This window comes from Labeo rohita, chromosome 21 (genome assembly GCF_022985175.1).
Source record: "Labeo rohita strain BAU-BD-2019 chromosome 21, IGBB_LRoh.1.0, whole genome shotgun sequence".
In the NCBI taxonomy this organism is placed as follows: domain Eukaryota; kingdom Metazoa; phylum Chordata; class Actinopteri; order Cypriniformes; family Cyprinidae; genus Labeo; species Labeo rohita.
The window spans coordinates 23,938,577-23,963,899 of NC_066889.1; the positions used below are offsets into that span (position 1 = coordinate 23,938,577).

Consider the following 25,323-nt stretch of genomic DNA (forward strand, 5'->3'; position numbering starts at 1 on the left):
TAATTGAGGTTAAAAATGATTTTTTAAAGACTTATCTTAGATTAAATTTCAGCTGATAGGCATTGCAAACTTGTTTTTGTTAAGAAACATAAAGGAACATTGTGAAAAATCCCCTAAAAAAAGGAAAATGTGCTAAATTTCCTCATTTCACTCTCAGATCCTGATTAGCAAGAAGATATGACCTGATGAAATGATTGGCAGTAAATCTTAAACCTGTTTCCTGCCAGCATCGTTTTTCAAAAAAAAAAAAAAAAAACGTTCCTACATTTTTCTTTTTCTCCATTCCACAACTTTTTTGGTCAACTGTCAACAGTTCTCATTCTTTGCCATCTTTCTTCACTCACACTCACAAACAAACGTATTCCGTGCTTGAAATGCATCCTCGGATATGGGCAATTTATTCCCTTTTCACATTTTGCAATAGCTGAGTTTGTCCCTATACCTGCTTTGGGTTCCTCCAAGAACCTTTAAGTGAACAGTTCTTAAAAGAACCTTTTTTTATTGGTGTGAAGAGCATTTTAATAAAATTCGAAGAAACTCTTCTTCATTATTTTCAGGAATGTTAAAACCATCAGTGCCAACATTTGAATGATTTTATCTAATGGTTATGTTTTACATGTCAATTTTTACTTGTCTGGATCAGTACATGAACTATTTTCAAAACTGGTAAAATAGCATTATATAAGTTTTGCATAATCAGGTTAATATTCATGAGGCAAACATGTGCCACCTGACTTCCGTGAACCAGTCACAAGATTCAAATAATTATATGATCGTTTTCAGCAAGTGACGTAGATGTGCAAAGCATTTCAAGTATGTTATCAACAGACTCATGGTTACTATTATCAGATCAACAAAATTAAGGCAGGAGCTTAGTTTTCAAAGCAGGCATACCATTGAATCTTAGAATGCCAGTGATGAATTTACCTGTTTTTGCAGTAAAAGTGTTTTTATTCTCTTATAAGCTTATAAAACTTGAGTGAACTTTGTAATGTTTGCACTGACTGTCTTTGTGCTAACTGATGTGATTTAATTGGTAAACCAGTGGTACGGACGGTTAACACAATGACTCAGTAAAGTGATTCTTTTCACCTATTCTTTCGAGAAGAGATATCCATCTAAATTTGTAAATAGAGTCAAATAAGTCACATGAATAGCATACACCATATTTACTATTTTGGAGAAATCTTTATTGGAAAGTAAGAACCATTATAGAGTAACAACAGTTTATTTTGCTTAAGAGAAAAAAATGAATAATAAATACACATATATGCTCTGTAACTACACATAACCTACAGTCAAAAGTCTGAGTCTGTTTGTGAAAATTAATGTTTTTTTTTTTAATATAGTGCATTTTATCCAATACAAATTATATTATCAATATGAGTGAAAAGCTAAATAGAAAAAATGAACATCAGTCTATGATGTCTTAGTATTTGGTGTGTCATGATAATCATATTCTCCAGCATGATTTGACAAATACAGCTGCTTTATTTTACAAAATAACATTTCACAGAATTTTTAAAAATGTATACATTTTCTTAATTTTCAGTGTGGTCTCAAACACTTGGAGCCTGTTATATGTTGAGTGCATTTGTGGACGTAGTTCTTAATATTGCATTATTGTGCACACATGAGAATAATTTGTGTATCACTGAAAGGCCTCCAGTGATTGGTTGAGAGAAATATCTTTTAGTCATATTTCTCTAAACAGGCTCATCTATGATTGGCACAGAGTTCCCATGATATCTCCTGTGTGAAAGAGATGGAAATAATGAATTATTAGATTAGGTGGATGTACAACTGAATGAAAATATACAATGTAGATTTTTAATGCTTTTTTTTAAAAAAAAAAAAAAAAAAAAGAAAAGATGTTTCTTATGCCCATCAAAGCTGCATTTATTTGATCAAAAATCCAGAAAAAACTGTAATATTGTGAAATAATATTTCAGTGTAAAATAAGTGTTTCCTATGTTAATATGCTTTAAGATGTAATTTATTCTTGTGATGCAAAGCTGAATTTTCAGCATCATTACTCCAGTCTTCAATGTCACATGATCCTTTTAATAATAATTAAAAAGTTAAAAAGAACAGATTCTTTTTTTAAATAGAAATAACCATTTACTATTTAAAAGGTTGTCTTCAGTAAATTGTTATTTGTTCTTTTTTTTTTAAAGGAATTAATACATTTATTCAGCAAGGATGTGAATTGTAAAAAAAAAAAAAAGGTTGGAATAAATGCTGTTCTTTTAAACTTTTTTTCATCAATCCTAAAAAAGTATCGCAGGTTCTAAAAAAATACTGAACAACAGAATTGTTTCCAACACTGATAATAAAAGTCATTTCTGAAAGATCATGTGACACTGAATACTGGAGTAATGATGCTGAAAATTCAGCTTTTTCATCACAGAAATAAAGTATATCTTAAAAAATATTTATAAATATATATCCATTATTTTAAACCGCAATAATATTTCACAATATCACAATTTTTTCTGTATTTTTAATCAAATAAACGCAGCCTTGATGAGCATAGGAGACTTCTTTTAAAAAAAACATTAAAAATCCTACTGATCGCAAACTTTTGAACAGCAGTGTATACATGTTTATATTTTCCACATTGGATTAAATTACAGCACAAACTAATGAATAAGAAGCAAGGCATCTCATGTGAAGGACTATAGATGTAAAAAAAAATTGTAAGAAAGAAAACGAAAGAGGAAATGCAGCACATATATATTTGTCAAGGTGGATTGTGGAATCAATAGGATCAACAGACAGTTTATAAACTTGTTTGCTGAGTACATTCCCCATATGTCAGATGGCTCAATGTTCCAGGAACACGCACAAGTATGTTTCTGTTTCACATTGTATATTTAACCCAGAATTATTTCATGGTGTTTAGTATAAAATGTGTTCACCTGAACTATTTTTGGGGGCTTATTTTTATGAAAATACTCTACTATTCAAAAGTGTGGGGTTGGTAAAATTTTTATATTTCTGAAAGAAGTCTCTTATGCTCACCTCGGCTTTGTCTTACTGTAAATTGTCAGCATTTTCAGCATCATTACTCCAGTCTTCAGTGTCACATGATACTTCAGAAAGTATTCTACATATGCTGATTCAATGCTAGAAACATTTCATATTATCAATGTTGAAAACAGCTGCTTAATATTTTTGTGCAAACTGTGATGCATTTTGGCAGGACTTACAGCATTTATTTAAAATTATTGTAAATGTCGTTTTTGTTCAATTGAATGTAACCTTAAATAAAATGATATATGAGTAATCTTGAATGGGTGATTGAACACAGTGGGAATAATTTACCCCTCAACTTGTATACAATACAGTCTAGATTATTTTTTCTTTTACCTTGTATAATTTTTAAGGGTGATGGCATGTCACACAACATATCCGGCCAAATTGCCATCTGATATACAATTACATAATTTGGTGTGTATAATTAATATATATAAATATTGTATTAATTTTCTATTTTTTTCTGTAATTGCAAAGCTGAATTTTCAGCATCATTACTCCAGTTTTCAGCATCACATAATCCTTCAGAATCATTCTAATATGCTGATTTGCTGCTTAAGAAACAATTCTTCTAGTTAAAAAAATGATTGTTCTTCTTGATTTTTCAGATGAACAGAAATGTTTTATAACATTATAAATGTCTTCAGTGTCATTTTTTAACTATAAAATGCATCCTTGCTGATTAAAAAAACAAAACAAAAAACAATTTACTGACCCCAAACGTTTGAAATATTCTATTTCAATGAAAATAATTATGTGAGAAAATATTGCCATGTAATACACATAATGCCATTTTATGCTTATAAACAAATTAATTATTTAAAAAAAGGGTAAAAATTTATTAGCTATTTGAGTCACAACATTTTTTTCATGATACTTATAACTCTATCTGAACACATAATTCTGCACTAGGATTAAATATGATATATTCAGACTAGTATGTAGCTATTCGCACAAGTATTTTAGTAGTAGTATTTTAGTTTTTGTTATTTGGAATAATTCCATTTTTAAAATCTGAATTATAATTAATTTTGTATGTGTTTTTAAAATTAATTAGCAAACTTCTTTGTTAATTTTTAATTATTTTATTATTTTAGTACTCCAACTTTGGCAACTAGATACATGCATTTTTATATTTAATAATAATTAATAAAATAAAATGTGTGTGTGTGTATATGTGTATATATATATATATATATATATATATATATATATATATATACATATATATACATATATACATATATATATATATATATATATATATATATATATATCAAAATTCTTATGTTTTTTATTTCTTAGAATTTATTTTTATATTTTATATATTTATTTCAGTTGTCAGTTCAATTGTTTATTACTGCAGTTGTTTTGAAATGATTTTCTTTCTTTATTATTTTTTTCTTTACATCAACAGCCTGTCATGAATCTTCACTTCAAGCTGGAGAGCCACACATTTAACTTGGCTTACTTATCATTGTTTGTTTGCACAAAACATTCTTGCATTTGCCCTTAACGATGGGAGCATACTGATTTGCATGTTAATTTTTAAAGTGCTCCTATTATGCCTTTTCAAATATGATCTTTCATGTAGTGTGTCATGCAGCTGTATGTGAACATAAACTATCTGCAAAGTTGTGAAGCCGACAGTGCACGATAAATAAAGTTATTGTCTATCAAAAAAAAGAGTTGGCTCACATTTGCCTGAACGAGTCGTCAGGAATTCGAATCTTTTTCTGTTACGGCCATACGTCACAAAGTAACACATCTGCATAATGTCCGCCCACATTCTACGTCGCGAACAACTTGCAAACCCATTCATTTCAATTTCTTCCGCCCTGCGAGGACGGCTTGTTTCTGCCCCGAACAAAGCGTGTGCGCTCCCCGCGGACAAAGTTCAAAATGAGTTGTACAAATTAACTTTTGCTGCTGCACTCTGCAGGGCTGCACTGAACCCAGCGGCCAGCGCAGCGCTTTCCGCGTTCGGTGTGAAAGCCGCCTTAATACATTATACAATGTTGAAGTTTACAACATAGAGGTGTGCCCAGTTCGCTTACATTCCTAACCCTAACCCTACACTTTCCACGGTAGCCCGTGCTAACTTGTCGATCAGCCACTTCATCCGTTTTATCATCAGACTCTGGCTGGAATTGGTATGGTAAAATCGATGCCATCATTTCTATGTATTGACAAGTATCCAGGGCTGTCAGTCAGTTATGGCAATGGGCGTTTCGTTCTCCGACACGCTGTACGCGGTAAACCAATCATAAAGGACTGCGCCATCTGACCAATCACAGCAGTGAGGGCTCACGGAAAGGAGGGGTTTAGAGAGACTGATTCTTCAAACTGCTTCGCACGAGTCGTTGAATAATTTAGAAATGGGGTAAAATTAAATCTATTTTTAGATAAAACTGAAGTTGTTTTTGACCTTGCATTCATGTAAACCTGTTTTGGGAGTCTATTAAAACAATATTAGCAACCTTTAAAATGGCATAATAGGGGCACTTTAAAGCAGCAATGATTTGAATGTAAATATGGAAGTGATCCAGGTCTCATCAAAGGTGTGGCCACCCCCACATGCCACAATGCTAACGTCTCTTTCAAGTTTGAGATTCGGGTAAACATGTATGAATAACCCTAAAAGCTATGTTTGGCATTTTGGTAAACAATCCATCTTTGTACACAGAAAGAAAAAAGTAAATCTAGATATACCTGCTTGAATCAATTCCAGGGGCCCATTTTGTACTCTTTTATGAAGTTAAGGAGCTTGATGTTATGTGCTTAGTGTTATTTTAGTATCACTGATATACTATTATAGTTTTTGTTAATATATTTTGAATTAAAAATTGATTTTTATATTTTCTGGTTTCATTTTAAATTTACTTAAAGTTTGTTTTTCATTTTTATTATTTTAATTTGTCCATATACTATATTTTTTAGTAAGTTTTTAGTTTTAGTTGATTTAGTTATTTTAGTACTTAATGTAAACTTAATGTAAAAAAGAAACGTGTGTATACATGCATACACCCCCTCTAAAACAATTCAGCAATTACTCTTTACTTAGAAGACATGTTAGGATTCTGTGGAGATATAATGTTCTAACAAGCCTGCTTGATCAGTTACCAAAGAAGAATGTAAAAATTATTCAGGAAAATAAGATTTTCTTATGAAAGTGATAAAATGTTGTGTTGCAAAAATGAGTACACCCTCCTGAAAGTTACTAAATGGAAAAAAAAAAAAACCTTTTGGTAAGTGAGGTAAAACAGGTAAGTGTATTGAACCAAAACTTCTAAAGACAACTAATTCCCTGACAATTAGAAGTGTTATATAGCTTACTGAATCATACTCAAAATTAATGCTGGCAACAATGGAACCACTTGGGAGAGAAATGCCAGGTGACTTATTTCTTAGCATAAAAGAGGACAATGGTATAAGTGGAATACCAAATTATTGTTTTAAATGTGGCAATATAGCAGAAATAACACCGACTTGGACTTCTGACAAGGCTCCTGAAATAATCAGGTCTTCACTTTAAGTTTTCATTTAATGATGAGTGAATTTGTGCTAGAAAAAGAAATACATTCAAGTGTCTCAGAGCTGGCAAAAGCTGGCCCATATTTACGAAATATAGACTTTTGGGAATCCATACTCTGGTCTCAAGAGACCAAGTCAATCATTTCGGATCCAAAAGCATCCAAAATGTTCTGGTGTTGCTAGAGGAGGAGTACAGTGAGAAATGCCTGGTTCCCACAGTGACGTTCAGTGGTGGTAAAGCTCTTATATTGGGATGTATGAGTGCTGAAGGTGTGAGGGAGTTGTGCTCTATCAATGCTGTCATGAATTCACACACCACTGTGAGATGTAATACAAAAACTTGAAACAGAAGACGCTACCCTTCCCTCATTCCCTGCATTATTGGGCATTTTTAAAGCATGACAATGAAGGTATTCATTCTCCCAATGTGAACATGTATTTCACTCAGTCGTAACACTTTTGAGCAGCTGTGGGGGATGAGCTGAGCAAAACTCCCCATTAAAGACCAGGGCATTTAAGGAGGTCGTCCTCCAGGAGTTAAACAGGACAGATGTGAAAAATTGTCATGAACTTGAGCACTCAGTGACAAGAAGGGTCAGAGCAGTTTACTTAAAGTTCTGGAGGACATAATAAGTACTAGAATATCATACATTTGCTGAATTACGTCTAGGGTGTACTCATTTCTGCAATCCTTCATTTAAACAAATTTATTTATTTTACAGAAAATACTGGCATATATTTTGTTGTTTTTACTAAGTATATGTTTAATAAATTTCAATTTTGTCATCCTTCCATGAATTATATTAGTGATCATTAAGTAAATACATCTTTTACATTTATTCAGAGTGAGTGTACTTATTTTTGCTGTGCACTGTATATATATATATATATATATATACAAATACAAAAAAAATAAAATTCTTTATATATATATATATATATATTTTTTTATTTCAAGTAATGAATAAAAAAATACAAATGTTTTTAAAAATATTTTTATATATACAAACATGTATATAAGCGTTTTTTTTGTTTGTTTGTTTTATTTTATTTTGTTTCAAGTAATGAATTTTTCTTTAATTTAATTTAGTTTTTTTTAACAATAACCCTTATTACACTGTATTCACATGACTCCAGTCCATCAGTTAACATCTTGTGAAGTGAAAAGCTGCATTTTTGTAATAAACATGAGTTCTGTAGCCATAAAATTGCTTTTTTCAGTGAAAAAGTCATCCTGTCTGAATCAAGAGAGAAATATGCACAGATCAAGCACCATTTACAAATGAAAACAGTTTAACTACTAAACTACTGTATACATATCAGTGGACTGGAGGAAGCATTATTATGGATTATGGACTCTCACTTCAGCCGGAAGTGACTGTTTAAAGTTAAAACGGCCTACACTGTAAAAAATAAAAAACACAATTTGTTGAGTCAGCTTAAAATAATTTGTTACCCTGCTGCCTTATTTTAAGTTAAGTTAAATTTTAAGTTCAGTCAACTAAAATAAGTTTAGTTAACTTGAAATGTTAAGTTGTACTAAGTAACAACTTAGATATTTGTGTTTGCTAAACTTAACAGATGGGTAAGTAACCCAGCTGCCTTAAAATTTGAAGTTGATTCAACTCAAATATCTAAGTTGTCGCTTAGTATAATTTAACATTTCAAGTTGCATAAACTTTTTTTGAGTCGACTGAACTTAAAATTTTAAGGCAGCCAGGTTACAAATTATATTAAGTTGACTCAACAAATTGTTTTTTACAGTGTAATGGTGTATTTGTTTCTTACAAATATGCAGCTTTTCACTTTATAAGATGTTAGTTGATGGACTGAAGTGGTGTGGATTACTTGTGGATTATTGTGATGTTTTTATCAGCTGTTTGGACTCTCATTATGACGGCACCCATTCACTGCAATGGATCCACTGGTGAGCAAATGATGTACATTTCTAAGTTCCAGTGAAGAAACAAACTCATCTACATCTAGGATGGCCTGAGAGTAAGTACATTTTTAGCAAAGTTTTATTTTTGGGTGAGCTATTCCTTTAAAGTAACTTTTTTTTAGGTGTGTATTGTGACGAGTATCTCCGGGCTCATCAGCGTCGCCCTGGTAACCAACGATCGTCAGCTGCACGCCACCATCACCGGCTGATCGGTCACGGCTGCTTTCCAATCAAGACCTGCCTACAAAAGACGCTGAAACACGCTACCGAGTCAGACTTGGATCTCACACATGCTGGACGCTACTAACTCATTTTCTCTCTTTGCCAGAAAGCAGCGAGTGACCGACAGCCCACTTAAGGAGCACGACACGGACACCCACTTTCGAGCACGAGGACCGAGACAGAGCACCAGCCACGCCAGCACCCCACGTCTTCTTTCTGCACCTGTTTTCACGAAGTATTATAATAAAATCCACCCTCCGGGGGGTTTTTCACTCAGCTCTCTCTGTCGTGTGATTCTTCACCCCGTGACAGTATACATAGCAGAAAGCAACCAGGGCATAAACCTGGTATGTTTTTGCTGAATCTGAATCGTGCTGAATCTTATCCAATATTTTTGCCAAAGGAATGCACGATGTGAAGAGAGATAGCGACACTGATGTTACAGTAAAAGCATTTGCACTCAATGTACCTTATAAACATGTCTCCCGTCTGTCTGTCTTGTTCTGATTGATGGCCCATCTATCCCATAATCCTTTGCTGGGCACGGGTCACAGTGCAAGTTTACTTTTTCTGTACTCTTGATACGAGATAATTTGAGGTTGAGGTGTTTATACTAGGTCGAGTTCGGTCGAAAATTGCAGTGTAATATTTCCTTCCAGCAAAAGCACTTTTGAGATTTACTAATATAATTATCATGATGAGATTTACTCTAAATCTCTAAATTGGGGTAATTATGTATAGCAGTTATATCGCATTGTAGGATTTCACCATCCAAGACTTACAAAAAGCAACCGACCTGGGGTGAAAAGGACAGCAAATGTGCGATTAGCCCTGAATTACCCTTCCACTCCTTAAGGTTTTATAATTAATGCCAATCCAAACCAGTAACATTGCATTCTTTAACAGAATGATTTGCTCGGAGATAACAGCTCACACCTACCAATTATGCTCTTCACTTTTCATCAGCTATCTTATCATTCCTCATGTCGCTGGGAGTTTCCACATTGGTTTCGCTTTCTTGTTTAATGTCTTCATTAACTTGGTCGGCGTCAGAATCGCATTTTGAGTTCTGCTCCACATCTGTGTCTTTGGCTAGGAGTGATATAGCCTCTTTTCTTTCTTCAGCATCACTTATATCATCGGTCGGATCCAGCTGATGAGTAATACAACATTTTAGGTCCACTTTAGAATCTGTAAAGTTTCAAAACAATAAAGAAGATTTTATCAGTTAAAACCAATGGCTTATTTAAAAATTGATTTACTGATAAAACATACTTCTTAGAAAGCACATTAAATGTAAGTGTCTACTTTTGTTTCAAATACATTTTTGGAGAATAAAATGTAAATTGTAAATTTGGTTGAAATAATGTTACATTGTCATTCAGTATAACACAATATTTATGTAAAAATTCAAACAACATACTTATTCCGACTTAATAAAATATAAAAGAATCAGGGAGCATATCAAATTTTATTGTGTTTTAAATGAGTAAAAATTCTTACTGACAAACAGGCAAAACCTAGGATAGTGGCCAATTTTAAAAATGTAAAATTACAACTAATTATTATTTGGGGTAAAAGTAATTTGTCTTTTAATATGTCATAAATTGATTTTTGTTGTAAACAAGCCTGACAAGATTGTTACACTGTATGATATTTACTTTTTGCTCACAAAAACTAAAACAAAAAGGCAATTAAATTAAACAGAAAACATTTTAAAAGTTTTTTTTTTTTTTTTTTTTTTTGGAAAATAACAATTTAAAGCAGTATTTACACTTAAAGTTTTTTGGCTTAAATCCTTTTCGTCTTTGACTCATTTAGTCTATTTATGATTTTTAGATTTCGACACAAAACCACAAAAGAAAGTTTCGGCTTTCTATTAAAAAAATGTAACATTAATTAATTAATAGAATTCTAAAATCATTTTATTATTAAAAAATAATAAAATTATTAAATAACAAAATTGTATTTTTACTCAAAAGTATAGTCCATAATCATTTAAATATTGTCTTTCAAAAATATTCTTATAAAAAAAAATCTTTTTTGTTTTTGACTCACATAGTCGATTTATGCTTTTTAGATTTCAAACAAAACCACAAAGGAAAGTTTCGGCTTTCTATTAAAAAATTTTACATTTGAAATGTTTTATACTAATAGAATTCTAAAATAATTTTATTATTAAAAAATAATTTTTTCAAACATATCATTCAAACATTTGGAAGCAGTACGTTTTTTATTTATTTATTTATTTTTAAAGAAGTCTCTTATGCTCTCCAAGGATCATGTAATTGCTTAAAAATACAGTAAAACTGTAATAATGTGAAATATTAAAAACATTATAATTTAATATAGGTGTTTTCTAATGTTTTAAAATGTAATTTATTATTGTATTGGAAAATGGCAATTTTACGCATTGTGGTACTCTTGTGAAACGCTTCAAAGACTGACATGGAAGAGAAGAAATTGTTGAATAGAGTTTTTTGTTTTCGTTGTACACAAAGTATTCTCGTAGCTTCATAAAATTACTGTTAAATCACTGATGTCACATGGACTATTTTAATGATGTCCTTACTATCTTTCTGGCCCTTGAACGTGTCAGTTGCGTTGCTGTCTATGCAGGCTCAGAAAGCTCTCAGATTTCATCTGAAATATCTTAACTTCTGTTCTGAAAATAAACGAAGGTCTTACAGGTTTGGAACGACATGAGGGTGAGTAATTAATGACAGAATTTGCATTTTTGGCTAAACTATTCCTTTAAAATTCTTAAAGAACTCTTTATCCAATGACGCCATTTTCATTACCTGAGTCTTCTGAGAAATGACTGACAGGTACAAGCCCTTCCCCTTCATCGGATTGTCCAATCCCAGCTTGATTCTCAGCTATAGAATCAAGCGAAAAATCTGCGAAATCATGGCTGCTGTCCACAATTTTCTCCTCTTTAAGCACTCCTGCATCTGTCTGTTTATCCTTCACTGTAGCGCATGTTTCTGTATCAGGTGATGTGGAATCCTGGCTGTTCTCTGAGGAAGCTTGAGAGTCAGCAGATTCAGTTTTCTCTTTCATGTCTGAATCTCTTTGATTTGTCGAACTTGAAAGATCTGATTTGACCTCAATGGTTGGCAAGTTCATTTGGAGTGAGGTATCAGTTGAGCTCATCTTTGGCACAGTTTTATCGTGAGTGGTTGAAATGCTTTCAGAAATACATGCGTCACTGATTTGAGATGGCTCTGTAGCGTGGGATTCTGGGAAGAGTGCATGCTGAGAAAAAACTGTGTCAGCCTCCTCTGTCTGGATTAAAGATCTGTCTGTCTGTTCCCTGTCATTTTCTTGATCAGGTTTTACCTCTTTAACACGTTCTTCTGTCGCCTCATCCCTCTTTATAATCTCTGTGTTGGATTCTTCCGTCCTGAGCACAGTCACGTTCACTGCTTTATCTACATCCATGTGTGGCATTCGTTCATTATCTTGGTTCAGTTTGTCCTGCTGTTGGTTTTCTGTCATACTGTCTTGTTTGTTTTCACTTTCAAATTCCCCCAAGATGTTCTCATATTGTATTTTTTCGCTTTCCCCAATTTTACAATCCTGGTCTTTTTCCAATCTTCTACCTTCTTGTTTTTCACCATCATCTTCTTTTTTGCTCTCACGTTCATCTACATTTTTTCCATCTTGCACCTTTTCTTGCTCACATGCTTCCATACCTTTTACATCTTGTGTATTTTCAGTCTCAAAAACTTCCACCACTTTCCTCCCTTCTTTTTCAATTTCATGTTCTTCTCTGTCTCCATTTCTTATTTTTTCACTGTCATAGTCTTCAGTTATTTTCCAATTCATTGACTCATGTTCTTCCATCTTCGTTGCATATTGTAATTTTTCAGCCTCAAATACTTCTATGCTTGTCTCATCTCGTCCTTTATCACCGTCAAATGCATCCATAATTTTTTCATCTTGTTTCTCTTTCCATACATGTTCTTCCATTTCTTTTTCACTCTTATATTCTTCGCATTTTTCTACCGTTTTCACAGCATGCTCATTTTCTTGGCTTCCAATTTCATGTTCTTCCATAATTTCCCCAGCTTGTTCCTTTTCACTCTCGTGTTCTTCCTCACATTTCTCTGCAATTTTCCAATTTTGCTCATTTTCTTGCCCACATTCTTCCATCATTTTTTCATATTGTATTTTTTCAGTTTCAGATGTTTCCATGCATTTCTTGTCTTGTGCTTTTTCATTGTCAAATGAATCTACAATTTTCCCATCTTGTTTTTCTTCGCTTCCATATTCTTCCATCATTTCTCCATCAAATTCTTTTTCACACTTATATTCTTCTTCACATTTTTCTACAGTTTTCCCATCTTGCTCATTTTTTTGCCTTTCACTTTCATGCTCTTCCATGATGTTCCCATCTTGTATTTTTTCATCCTCTTGTTCTTCCATAATTTCCCCAGCTTGTTCCTTGTCACTCTCATGTTCTTCCTCATAATTCTCTGCAATTTTCCAATTTTGCTCATTTTCTTGCCCACATTCTTCCATCATTTTTGCATACTGTATTGTTTCAGTTTCAGATGTTTCCATGCATTTCTTGTCTTGTTCGTTTTCACTGTCAAATGAATCCGCAATTTTACCATCTTGCTCATTTTTCTGGCTTTCACTTTCATGCTCTTCCATGATGTTCCCATCTAGTATTTTTTCAACCTTATTTTCTTCCATAATTTCCCCAGCTTGTTCCTTTTCACTCTCATGTTCTTCCTCACATCTTTCTTCCATTTTCTCATTTTCTTGTCCACATTCTTCCATAACTTTTGCATCCTGTATTGTTTGAGTTTCAGATACTTCCATGCTTTTCTTGTCTTGTTCTTTTTCATTGTCAAATGCATCCACAATTTTCACATCTTTCTCATTTTCTCTCATACACTGTAATGTCATTTTTGCATTTTGTATATTTTCACACTCAAATTCTTCTGTAATTTTCCAGTCTTGGTCTTTTACACTTTCAGGTTCTTCCATGATGCCCCCATCTTGTATTTTTTCAACCTCAAGTTCTTCCATAATTTTCGCATCTTTATCCTTTTCACTCTCATGTTCTTCCTCACATTTTTCTTCCAATTTTCTTTTTTGCTCATTTTCTTGCCCACATTCTTCCATAATTTTTGCATTTTGTATCGTTTCAGTTTCAGATACTTCTATGCTTTTCTTATATTCCTCTTTTTCATTGTCAAATGCATCCACAATTTTCCTGTCTTGCTCATGTTTTTTCATAATTTTTACACTTTCATGTTCTTCCAAATCTTTCCCATCATGTATTTTTTCAACTTCAGATTCTTCCAAAATTTTCCCACCTTTTTGCTTTTCACTCTCATGTTCTTCCTCACATCTTTCTTCCATTTTCTTATTTTCTTGCTCACATTCTTCCATTACCTTTACAGACTGCATAGTTTCAGTTTTAGATATTTCCATGCTTTTCTCATCTTTTTCACTGTCAAATCCATCCACAGTTTTCCCATCTTGCTCATGTTCTTCCACCTTTTTTTCATTTTCATGTTCTTCCGAATCTTTCCCATCTTCGTCAGGTTTTTCTGTAATTTCTCTATTTTGCTCTTTTCCTAGCTCACACTCTAACCTCATTGTTTCATGTTGTATTTTTTCACTCTCTTGTTCCTCTATTATTTTCCCACTCTCAAATTCTTCCATAATTTCCGCAACTTTCTCTTCTTCACCCTCACGTTCTTCCATAATTTTTCCATCTTGTTTTTCTGCACTCTCACATTCTTCCAACATTTTCCCATCTTGTTCTTTTCCACTCTCATATTCTGCCATTGTTTTACCATTTGATTCTTTTTCACTTTCATGTTTTTCCATAGTCGTCCCATCATGTTCTTCCTTTCCTCTTTTCATTATGTCTCCCGTTTCTTCCTGCCCCGCTCTCTCTCCATCCGTCTCTTCAGTCGCATCTTTCCCCTCACATTTAATCTCTTTTTCTTCACTTCCTTCATCCTCCTCTTCCTCAACCGTAGATATAACTGATGCCCGAGCAGTAAAATCTCTCTCTGGTTCCAGGTCTTTCAGCATTTGTGGAGAAACAGGCAGAGCAGGAAGTGGTCTGCTGGGTGGTCCAGGTACCAAAGCACATGATGGAGGAAGAAGAGGCTCTAAGGCTTTGTCAAGTGTCCCAGGCTGGTTCACAGATGGTTCTGGTGAATTCTCAAAACCAGGGGGAGGTGGAGGAAACTCATCCTCTATCTGTGATTCATCTGGTTGGAACTGCTCAGGGGCTGGTGGAGGTGGGTAAAAGACCAGACTATCTAGTATATCACTGATGGGAGTTTTGATTTCAGATTCAGTTGCATCGGTTGAAGATGATGGTTGAGTTTGGAATTGTGGCTCCATCATCTTAGGTGAAGATAGTTGGATCTGGCTTGTGGTAGGTACCACTGCACCATTTTGCAGTGAGGAAGCTGAAGTGCTAGTGAAAAGGATTGGGCTCTGGGATGTGGGGGACGACATAAAATAAGGCGATAAAACGGATGATCTGTACGGGGATGTTGGTGTAGAAGAAGGCGATTCATTAAAACTGAAGATATTGTCCGTCTGACTGCAACGCAGTCGTCTATAGGGACTCCTGACTGCAAAAAAAAGAGAAAGAGATTTTGAAACAAAAATATAGACTACTAAAATATGAAAAGTACAATAATCAACAAATCTGTCTACATCTCAGGTGTGTGCGTCACATTACTTTTGTTCAGTTGCTGAACACCCTGTTCCTATTTTGCTCATGCAGAACATTTATTGTTTATTAGATGTTAATCTACATTACTTTTTTGCATGTTGAAGAAAGTCTTAAATATTATTACAATTTAAAATAACTGTTTTCTGTTTGAATATATTTTAAATTGTAATTTATTCCTGTGATGCAATGCCAGTTTTTTTAGCATCATTACTCCAGTTTTTAGTGTCACATGATCCTTCAGAAAACAGAATATTATTTCAATGAAATAAGCATGTAAACGTCTGGTTAATTTTGATCAATTCAGTGCATCAAAAAAAAAAAAAAAAAAAAGAAATAAAAAATCTGGACCCCACACTTTTTAACAGTGGTGCATAAATATTTAGAAACAGTAACCTAGATATGAAAAAAAAATACTGTAAATGTAGCCTATTGTTTATTGTCATTTTGTAAAAGCTAATACAGCAACTGTAGTAAATGCAAAAAAAAAAAAAAAAAAAAAAAATATGGCCTTTACATGGATGCCATAAAAATGCATTTGGATTTTAAAATAAATTCTCAAATGTTAGACACAAAATATTTGTTTGTGGGCAGCTTATGCAGTAGTGTAGTTGCTCCCACTGTTTCACTCAATGGAAACACAAATTCTGATTCTCTTTGTCTTACACTTTACCTGGACATGTGGGGCTGGGACTGGAGGGTGTATGGACACTTGAGGTGGACAGTTGTCTGAAAAACTCTCTTGGGTTTGCTGCACGCTGAGACACTAGAGCTGCTGCCTCCTGTTGGCCATAAACAGTATTACATCACAGCTTGACAATGACAGGCCACATATTTAGGGGAGAGGTTTAGTGCGGGTTTAACTGACAGAACTAACCGCAGCTTTTTCCTCTGATTGAGAGCATGAATATCTAGCTTTGATTTCCTCTTCTTCACGCTCACTTTCCTCGTGCTTCTGTGATACAATATACATTAAGTATATATACATGCAAACACACATGTACAGAAACAAATTTATCATACCCATTTCATTTTCTCCACTTTCCGGGTCTCTGCCTCCATTTGGGCCTGCATTCTCCTATTTAAAAAAAAAAAAAGTTTAACTTTGACCCTTTTTTGCATGCATGCATGAGAATGTATGACTTACCTCTGCTCCTTTATTTTCTGTTCTTTTTCATTCATCCTCCTCTCTCTTTCTATTGCATCTCTCCTTTCCTGGAGCAGTCGTTCTTTCTCTCTTTGCCTCCTGTCCTCTGCTGCCCTCCGCTGTTCCTCCTTTTTCCTTTCCTCCTCTTCTCTCTGGAAAATAAAATAAGTAAGGTAATCACATGCACCACACCCAAAAATGAAAATTCTGTCATTAATTTCTCACCCTCATGTCGTTCCAAACTTTTAAGACCTTTGCTCATCTTTGGAACACAAATAAAGATATTTTTGCAACTACCACGTTCAAGGCCCAGAAAGGTAGTAAGGACATTGTTAAAATAGTCCATGTGACATCTGTGATTCAACCGTAATATTATGAAGCTACTAGAATACTTTTCGTGCACAAATAATGATTTTTTCAACAATTTTTTCTTTTACATGTCAGTCTTTGGTGCGAATTCACTGCCTTTCTGGGCTTTGAACGTATCAGTTGCGTTTCTGTCTATGCAGGGTCAGAAAGCTCTCAGATTTCATCAAAAATATCTTAATTTGGGTTTGGAAGATGAACGAAGGTTTTTTGGGTTTGGAACGACATGAGGGTGAATAATTAAAGGAGAAGTCCACTTCCAGAACAAAAATTTACAGATAATGTACTCACCCCCTTGTCATCCAAGATGTTCATGTCTTTCTTTCTTCAGGTGTAAAGAAATTATGTTTTTTAAGGGAAACATTTCAGGATTTTTCTCCATATAATGGACTGATATGGTGCCCTGAGTTTGAACTTCTAAAATGTTTAAATGCGGCTTCAAACGATCCCAAATGCGGTTGTAAACAATCCCAACCGAGGAAGAAGGGTCTTATCTAGCAAAATGATGGGTTATTTTCATTAAAAAAAATCCAATTTAAATACTTTTTAATCTCAAACGCTCATCTTGTCTTGCTCTTGCTGTGTATTCTGGCTCAAGACAGTTAGGGTATGTCGAAAAACTCCAATCGTATTTTCTCCCTCAACTTCAAGAATAATTTCAAAATCATCCTACATTGCTGCAGAAGTACCAACCAAGTGAACATGCAAAGAAGATCAAACACCCTTAACAAAAAAGGTAAAACAGCAATGTAGGACGATTTTGAAGTTGACGGAGAACATGAGATGGGAATTTTTCGACATACCCTAACTGTCATGAAAAAAACATTTCAGGCAGAGCAAGACAAGACAAGCGTTTGACATTAAAAAGTATATAAATTGTATTATTTTTATGAAAATAACCGATTGTTTCACTAGGTAAGACCTTTCTTCCTCAGCTGGGATCATTTACAACTGCATTTGGGATCGTTTGAAGCCGCATTTAAACTGCATTTTGGAAGTTCAAAATCGGGGCACCATATCAGTCCATTATATGGAGAAAAATCCTGAAATATTTTCTTTAAAAAACATAATTTCTTTACGACTAAAGGAAGAAAGACATGAACATCTTGGATGACAAGGGGGTGAATACATTATCAATTTTTGTTCTGGAAGTGAACTTCTCCTTTAAACAATGTATTTTCAGAAATTTGACAGAATTTTCATTTTTGGGTGAATTATTCCTTTAATTCTAACGTGCTAAGTCATATTTACAACTATAAAAGAAAAACAGACAACAATAAAAAAGAAACATTAAAAACTCACTCCATACCTCCGCTTGTGCCCAAAAAGAATCTCTCTGAATTCTCTGGATCTCCGCAGCTGCGATTATTCGCTTGTAATTAGTGCCCTGGAAACATTAAGGAGACAGTTTGATTTGTTTACCATTTTTCTGATTTTAATACAGTTTAATTGCTTGACTGGCTATACTTTTCAAAACAACTTCATCATTTAGGATCAATAAAGCCTGTTTGTAGTAAGAAATTGTCATGATCTTATACCACAGTATCTTGTCTATCTTCTGCCCGGCGGCCGGGTCTCCCTCTCGGCCCCTGCGTCACCGCTGCAGCACTACAGGCCAGAGTACAGATCCTTTCCTCTGTGATTTCATCCAAAGTGTGGGCAGGAAGAAAGATGTGAACTTCCTGAAGCATTAGAAGGACAAACATAGCACAGAGAAAAGTTATTTTTTATCTTTTTATTTTATTTAAGACTAAAAAGCCTTCTAAAAGAAAAAAATAAATGGAAAAATTGAATTTAAGATCTCCACATGCTCACATGTTCACAGAACAAAAAGCACTGTTGTGCTGCCTAAATCAATTTACTCAAAAATGTAAAGCTTGGAGTTTATCAGAATACATTTAAAGCTGATATTGTTCTCTTTTACCTTAAAGAAGGCCCTGATCGCTGGTAAATGACTGGCACATTCAGCTCTGCGGTACTCATCCACTTCTTTTCCTACCTGAGAGACCACAAACACTGGTTAAAGGGAAATGTGTGTGTTTTACATGAAACTGTGTGGAGGATGAACTAACCCATAATATCATAGCGATGCGGGGTTGAGCTTTGCCCACCCTGCACATCCCATAAAGCGGCCGCCTAGGGTGAAGTTTAGCCGTCAACTCATTCAATCCACCTACTATGTTTAAAAAAAAAAAGCATGAAAACAAGCACGCAAACATAAAACCTTATTTCTAAAGCTTTTTTGTGCTCTTACCTCCAGAATCAGACAGTTTGAGCCTGTTCATTATTCCATCGTAGGCAAATAAAGCCCTGCATACAAAGATAGAGAGAAACAGCCACAGGGAATATTAAAGGTTCACTTTATTTCATTAAGATAGATAACTCAATTTAGATAAATGCAATATATGTGCAGGCAAGCTCTCTGATATTTTAGTAACAGACATATGAATGCTTCTGTTCTGACGTTTAAGGGTTCTATGTGATTAATTGATAGATTTCCCTTAGTGCTCAGTGCATATGAAATTAAAGTGAGCATATTAAATGTATATATGTATATATATATATATATATATATATATATATATATATATATATATATAGACATTTCTTAAGTAGCAGGGGTATATTTGGAGCAGTAGCCAAAACTACATTAAAATGATTAATTTTTCTTTTATGCCAAAAGGGTGTTAAGTAAAGATCATGTTTCATGAAAATATTTTGTTAATTTCCTACCGGAAATATATCAAAGCTTAATTTTTGTTTAGTAATATGCATTGCAAAAAACTTCATTTGGACACATTGAAGGTGATTTTCTCAATATTTGAGAGATTTTTTTTTTTTTGCACCCTCAGATTCCAGATTTTTCTGTATCTCAGACAAATATTGTCCTATCCTAACAAACCATACATAAATGGAAAGTTTATTTATTTATTTATTAGCTTATTTATATTATTAAAAAATGGACCCTTATGACTTGTTTTGTGGTCCAGGATTTATATATATATATGTATATATATATATACACACACACACACACACACACACAAACAGTTTTTTCTGGTCATCAAATCTGATTGGCTGAAAGGTACTGAACAGTTGGAACTCCAACTGTTTCACTGTTTGTATCACTCTGTTTGCATTATTTCCCACAGAGAGTGTCATGGCGGACACCCAGATTCACTGTAATTTTTATAAATAGTAGTGTTTTTGTGTCACAGAATGTAGTTTTAAGATTTTCTTTAGGTGAGAATGCACAAATATATATATATATATATATATATATATATATATACATATATATATATATATATACACACACACACAAACACACACACAATATATATATATAGATATACAGAGCTGGGTATTACTTACACAAATTGTAATCCGTTACTGATTCCAAATTACGTGACAAAATATCTATAGTAGATAGTAACATATTTAAGGTAATATAATCTTATATATAATATAATCAAAAAGACTACTTTTTGATTACTTTTGACCTAACTTGTTAATAACATTGATTTAAATAGGATAATATTATACCATAAAAATACAAAGAGTAAGAAAATATATTCCATTTGTTGTTGTTAACAACATAAGGTGCATTAAATATATTAGGTATATTATGTCAAGGTTTCCCAAGCTGGTGTTTGTGAAGAAACTGCAGGGTGTTTATGAGTTTAATGAAAAACTAATTAATTAATTCATAAAAAGTCTTACATTAAAATAATTCATTTTAAAATCAATAAAAATAAAATAACTTATTAAAAAATAAAATATTTTACTTGTTTACCTGCATGTCATGTGACCATAACCAACATCGGACAACCAATGAACACACAAATGTGAGACTTAATTATTAAAATATTTATTTAAAAATCTCAGGGGTACTTCGAGTAAATATTACTGTGTTTGAAAAATTACTGTCACAAAACATAACGACTTTCTGAATGCATTTAATCAGTAAGGTTATTTTAGAAAGGAAATTTTTAAAGATTAAAAAGAGGAATTAGGGAGAACCAATAAATTATGAATAATTTATTGCTATTGTGTAAATAATACATATTCACGTAAAAAGTAAATGTAGTTTGATTACGGGTATTTTTAACTACTTATTTTTAAGCACTTAATTTTTGGAATCTGATTATGTAATCCAAATTACATCTAATCAGTTACTACCCAGCTCTGTATATATGTATATAAGGTGGGAAATGGCACCATTTCCTGTGGACAGGACCCTTCTTGGATCCCTAGGGTCTTCTATAATCTGCTCACACCCAAAAACAAAAGGCCAGTTTTCCCACATTCTCATGAGAACAATGTCAAGAACATACAACTACAACGGCATGAAGAACAAACCTGAGGACTCAATTTAGAAACATTACAAGCAAAAAAAAAATAATTGAATTTGGTTATTTGGACACTGGAGCCATAATGTCTGTCGTTCCTGGAAATCACCATGTCATGGTCATTCTCAAAAGCCTAGAAGGATAATCGCATAGACTGTTAATCCAAACATTTTTTCAACTTCTAGGCAAATAGTTTGAGCTATATTAAAAGAAACGGCTTACGCAAATGTCTTGAGCTGAAGCATGTTACATCTAACTTACATAAGACACACATTTAAGCTGCTTGGGTGCTGTTATGTTACTATGCATGTGATGCTTTTGTAAGTTTACTCATTAATGCAAGATGCTAAAGTCACCAGTGTTTTTCATACAGCGGTCAGTTTTGAGATTTTTGTCTATTTTGCTTTCATAACTTATCTAGACTAATGGAAAGAAAACATACAAAATATAAATGTAAGTGTTTAGTATTACACTTTATCTACTTCCATCTGGAGATTTCAATTACAAGTCACAATTTCAAGTCAGAAATCTCCACCTCAGTAGCACTTACATACACCAAACTTGAAAGTTTTATTCCATTTATCTATATTTTAAGGGGTTTTGTCAGAGGGGTTTGTTTATATATTGTTCGACCTGATTTATAAAACATTTTCTGGCTGTTGACAGTATTTTCTGATTTATAGAGCAGTAAAAATATTCTAACTATTAAATACCCACACAATGTGGAATATAGTGATGTTTATTATTTACACTTTTTACCTATAGTGTGTCAAATGTACTATAGAACATAAAACATCATGCTGTATTATAAATACCCATACTCTATAAAAATCTGAGGAAATGGCAGAGACAGGAAGGTTATGAAGATGCAGAGTCCTGTTTCCGTGTTTAGACTAACACCTTTGAAGGAGACATCTGGCACTTTCTATTTCCATTTATGCGCTTGAATCCATTATTAAAATTATATTTGAATATCTAATAACCTGAAGTGGGTAAAGCCAAATACAAATCTAAACTACACATGATGAAATTAGGACATGGTTTGAATAATTACATGAGGCCTTGGTTTATAAACAGCTTAGAACATCAAATCAGATGGAATGCAGTCTGAATGTCAGGAAAGAAATCCAAAAGGTTTGCTCTTATCACAAACACACAGACTAAATGAAGTTCAGAATTATACAGACTTATTTTAGCTCACAAACAACCAACAATGTTTCTTTTGAAAAGTCCTTCCAGCGGCGACATTCTCCCTTTTAAAACATTTCCTGAGACAAGAACAACAGGAACTGCTCTGCCCGTGGACATGTCTGCAGTTTAGCCCCCAGCATGGTCAAAAACAATCACTGACAGACTTATGTCTGAAGTAGCGTGTTTAACAGATGCTTGACCCACACACACCTCCATGCTTTAGGTTTAGCATCTCAGATCATAGGATAGTTTGTCATACAGGGTGATTTTGCAGATAAACATGCTAATTAAGATAAGCAGGGGTATTTACAGAGGAAATTGGTCTGGGAGGGGGTTGTTTGGTCATTAAGATAAGACAGACATTCTGAAATGTAATTCATAAGATCAACACACCACGTCTACTTTATACTGGACTAGCTAGTTTGGGTAAAATGTAAAAAAAAAAAAACTTTAAAACGAGGTCATTTACCAAAAAAAAAAAATTTTTTTTTTTTGTCCTAATAATTTAACCCTCTATGGTACCGTGTTGCCTCTAGGCAACACAGACTATTTTTGGTTTTTTAAATAAAATGAGCCACCCATTTAATGAATGCTATCTTAGTAAAGAAGTCGTCAAATACTAACAAATGAAATTGCAAAAAAGTGGTCACATGACCCATAGGGGTCTATTTTGCTTCCTCTTTCAGGACATGTGTACATGTCACATGGCTCCATATTTTGTCCAGAGAAAGGGGCAGTTTTAATCAATTTTCATCCATATAATTGCCAACAAAAAATCTGAATCACCTTCACTGATTAGTAAAGAAGTATTTTCAAAAACTTTTCATAATATATCATTAAATATATCATAAGAAATGACAAAAAACTGCATGTTGCCTCAAGGCAACGTTGTACCGTAATGGAATCACATATGGCCAGGCATATAGCATAGCATACATGCATATGATATTTGTATAAAAAAATTAGTATTATCTAAATGTATTTGCATTTTTGCATGATATTGTAATGTATTTATAAGAATTGTAATTCATATACAATATCTGCACATATTCTGCTGAGAGCAGGTGCTTCCCCAGCTTTCACAAACAGTGAGGAGTCATTAGTGAGGAAGGAGATTTTACATGCATGTGCTTGTGTTTGTATGTGCATGCTTGTAAGGAAAAGTTATATATTAGCATAAGGTTATGATATATATATATATATATATATATATATATATATATATATATATATATATATATATATATATATATATATATATATATATATATATATATATATATATATATTTTTTTTTTTTTTTTTACTTTGAAACAACACTAATTATAATGTTTTGGTATGATAACAGATATGATAGTTTGGTTATACTTGTGATCCACGATGGTACAGTGTTGAAATCGTACTTTTTGTTAAATATGAGATGTGCAAAACATCAAAAGTGTGATAAATCTATTTGTTCAAATGTTTGATTAAACAAATCGGTGTTTTAAATAAATTGATTAATTTTTTTCTGCATGAAAATATCAAATGTTGCATTTTGTCCATTGTGGTACAATGTTGCCTTGAGGCAACAACTTTTAAAAAAATAAATAAATAAAAACGGACGCTAGAATATCCCCTTAACATACATATAAGCAAAACCATCTGTGTGGTGGAATAGCTGCACATTATTTATTTTCTTTCCAAGGAATTTCAGCATGAGCAGTGTTTTATGTGTTTGTCGGCGTTTGTGAATAATTGATAGCTTAAACAGATAAATATTAGGGAACGGAAAATTCTTTTCTTCAAAACGTGAACGCGCGCCTTTGAACTACCGCCTAGCAGAGTGGCGCAGCGGAAGCGTGCTGGGCCCATAACCCAGAGGTCGATGGATCGAAACCATCCTCTGCTAGCTTTGTTTTTTTCGCTTTTACAAAATACGATATTATGCAAATTCTATATCATATTTTAACGGATTAGATGTGTATTATAGTTATTGTTGTTTAAAAACATTTGCTATTTAATTAAAAGTACGTGTTGTCAAACAACATTTCTTGGCAAAATAAATACATATAATAATAATTAAATTTAAAACAGCTTTACGTATCCTGCTCACATTTGATTTCCTTTTACGTTTTACTGTATCTTGTCTATCTGAAATATATTTGCTTGTACGCGTAGATTTTAAAAACAAGCAAATAAATAAAAAACGTTTTCATACCAGTTTGTTGACGAGCGTGGATTTAGGATGTCTTCTTTTGCCGTAAGTAAAGACAAACTGTATGTATCCAGATCAACTTCCCTCATTGATTTCATGATGTTAGTTTATAAGATATTATATCCAATTCTTACATGCAAAACAAACGTGACTAAAATAAACTGCAGACATACAGCAGATCTCGTTATGGCAGCAGCTATATATCCTTCTGAAAGATTAAAATAGCCAGCATTTGTCAATTGTATGCAAACTCTTAGGAAGCTTAGAAAAAAAGGCATAAGCCACTCCTGCTCGGAATAAATAGCGGTTTGCATTGTTTCAAAGGTTAGCCACTCACTGACAAATCCCACCCATTCAATTTAAATTAACAGAACAGTATTAGAGTTTATGCTTGATATTGATTTTGAAATAAACAATAAGTTGCAAAAATAATCTATAGATATTTTTTATGTAACGTTTAACGTTATATAAGCCTTTAGATCATTTAATCAATAATTAACGTGTGTTGTGTAAGTTATATCACATATGTTTATGGTTTCAAACATTTTTGTTATTTAAATATATTCGATTATTAAGATATAAAGCGATATATATATTCAAAAATATTATTTTATT

At 33.1% G+C, this 25,323-nt stretch overlaps 1 protein-coding gene and 1 non-coding gene across 4 annotated transcripts; one reads left to right on the forward strand and one right to left on the reverse strand.

Annotated features, from left to right (window-relative positions):
- Positions 1-1,264: 1,264 nt before the first annotated feature.
- LOC127152734 (myb-like protein X) lies at positions 1,265-24,962 on the reverse strand. 3 transcript variants are annotated; one of them, XM_051093575.1, is made up of 13 exons: positions 24,712-24,962; positions 19,223-19,278; positions 19,041-19,144; positions 18,893-18,967; positions 18,507-18,650; positions 18,278-18,355; positions 16,603-16,754; positions 16,479-16,533; positions 16,333-16,407; positions 16,129-16,237; positions 11,539-15,354; positions 9,678-9,928; positions 1,265-1,752 (listed from the first exon to the last, which is right to left on the reverse strand). In XM_051093575.1, the coding sequence occupies exons 1-12, from the start codon at positions 24,804-24,806 to the stop codon at positions 9,690-9,692; spliced, it is 4,998 nt and encodes a 1,665-aa protein (XP_050949532.1). In that variant the 5' UTR covers positions 24,807-24,962; the 3' UTR covers positions 1,265-1,752; positions 9,678-9,689. The 3 variants fall into 3 exon arrangements, with proteins under 3 accessions (XP_050949532.1, XP_050949531.1, XP_050949533.1); XM_051093574.1 differs by having other exon boundaries at positions 16,333-16,410; XM_051093576.1 differs by lacking the exon at positions 16,333-16,407.
- On the forward strand, positions 24,331-24,402 carry trnam-cau (transfer RNA methionine (anticodon CAU)). The gene has a single exon. It is a non-coding gene; the product is annotated as a tRNA-Met (tRNA).
- Positions 24,963-25,323: the final 361 nt, after the last annotated feature.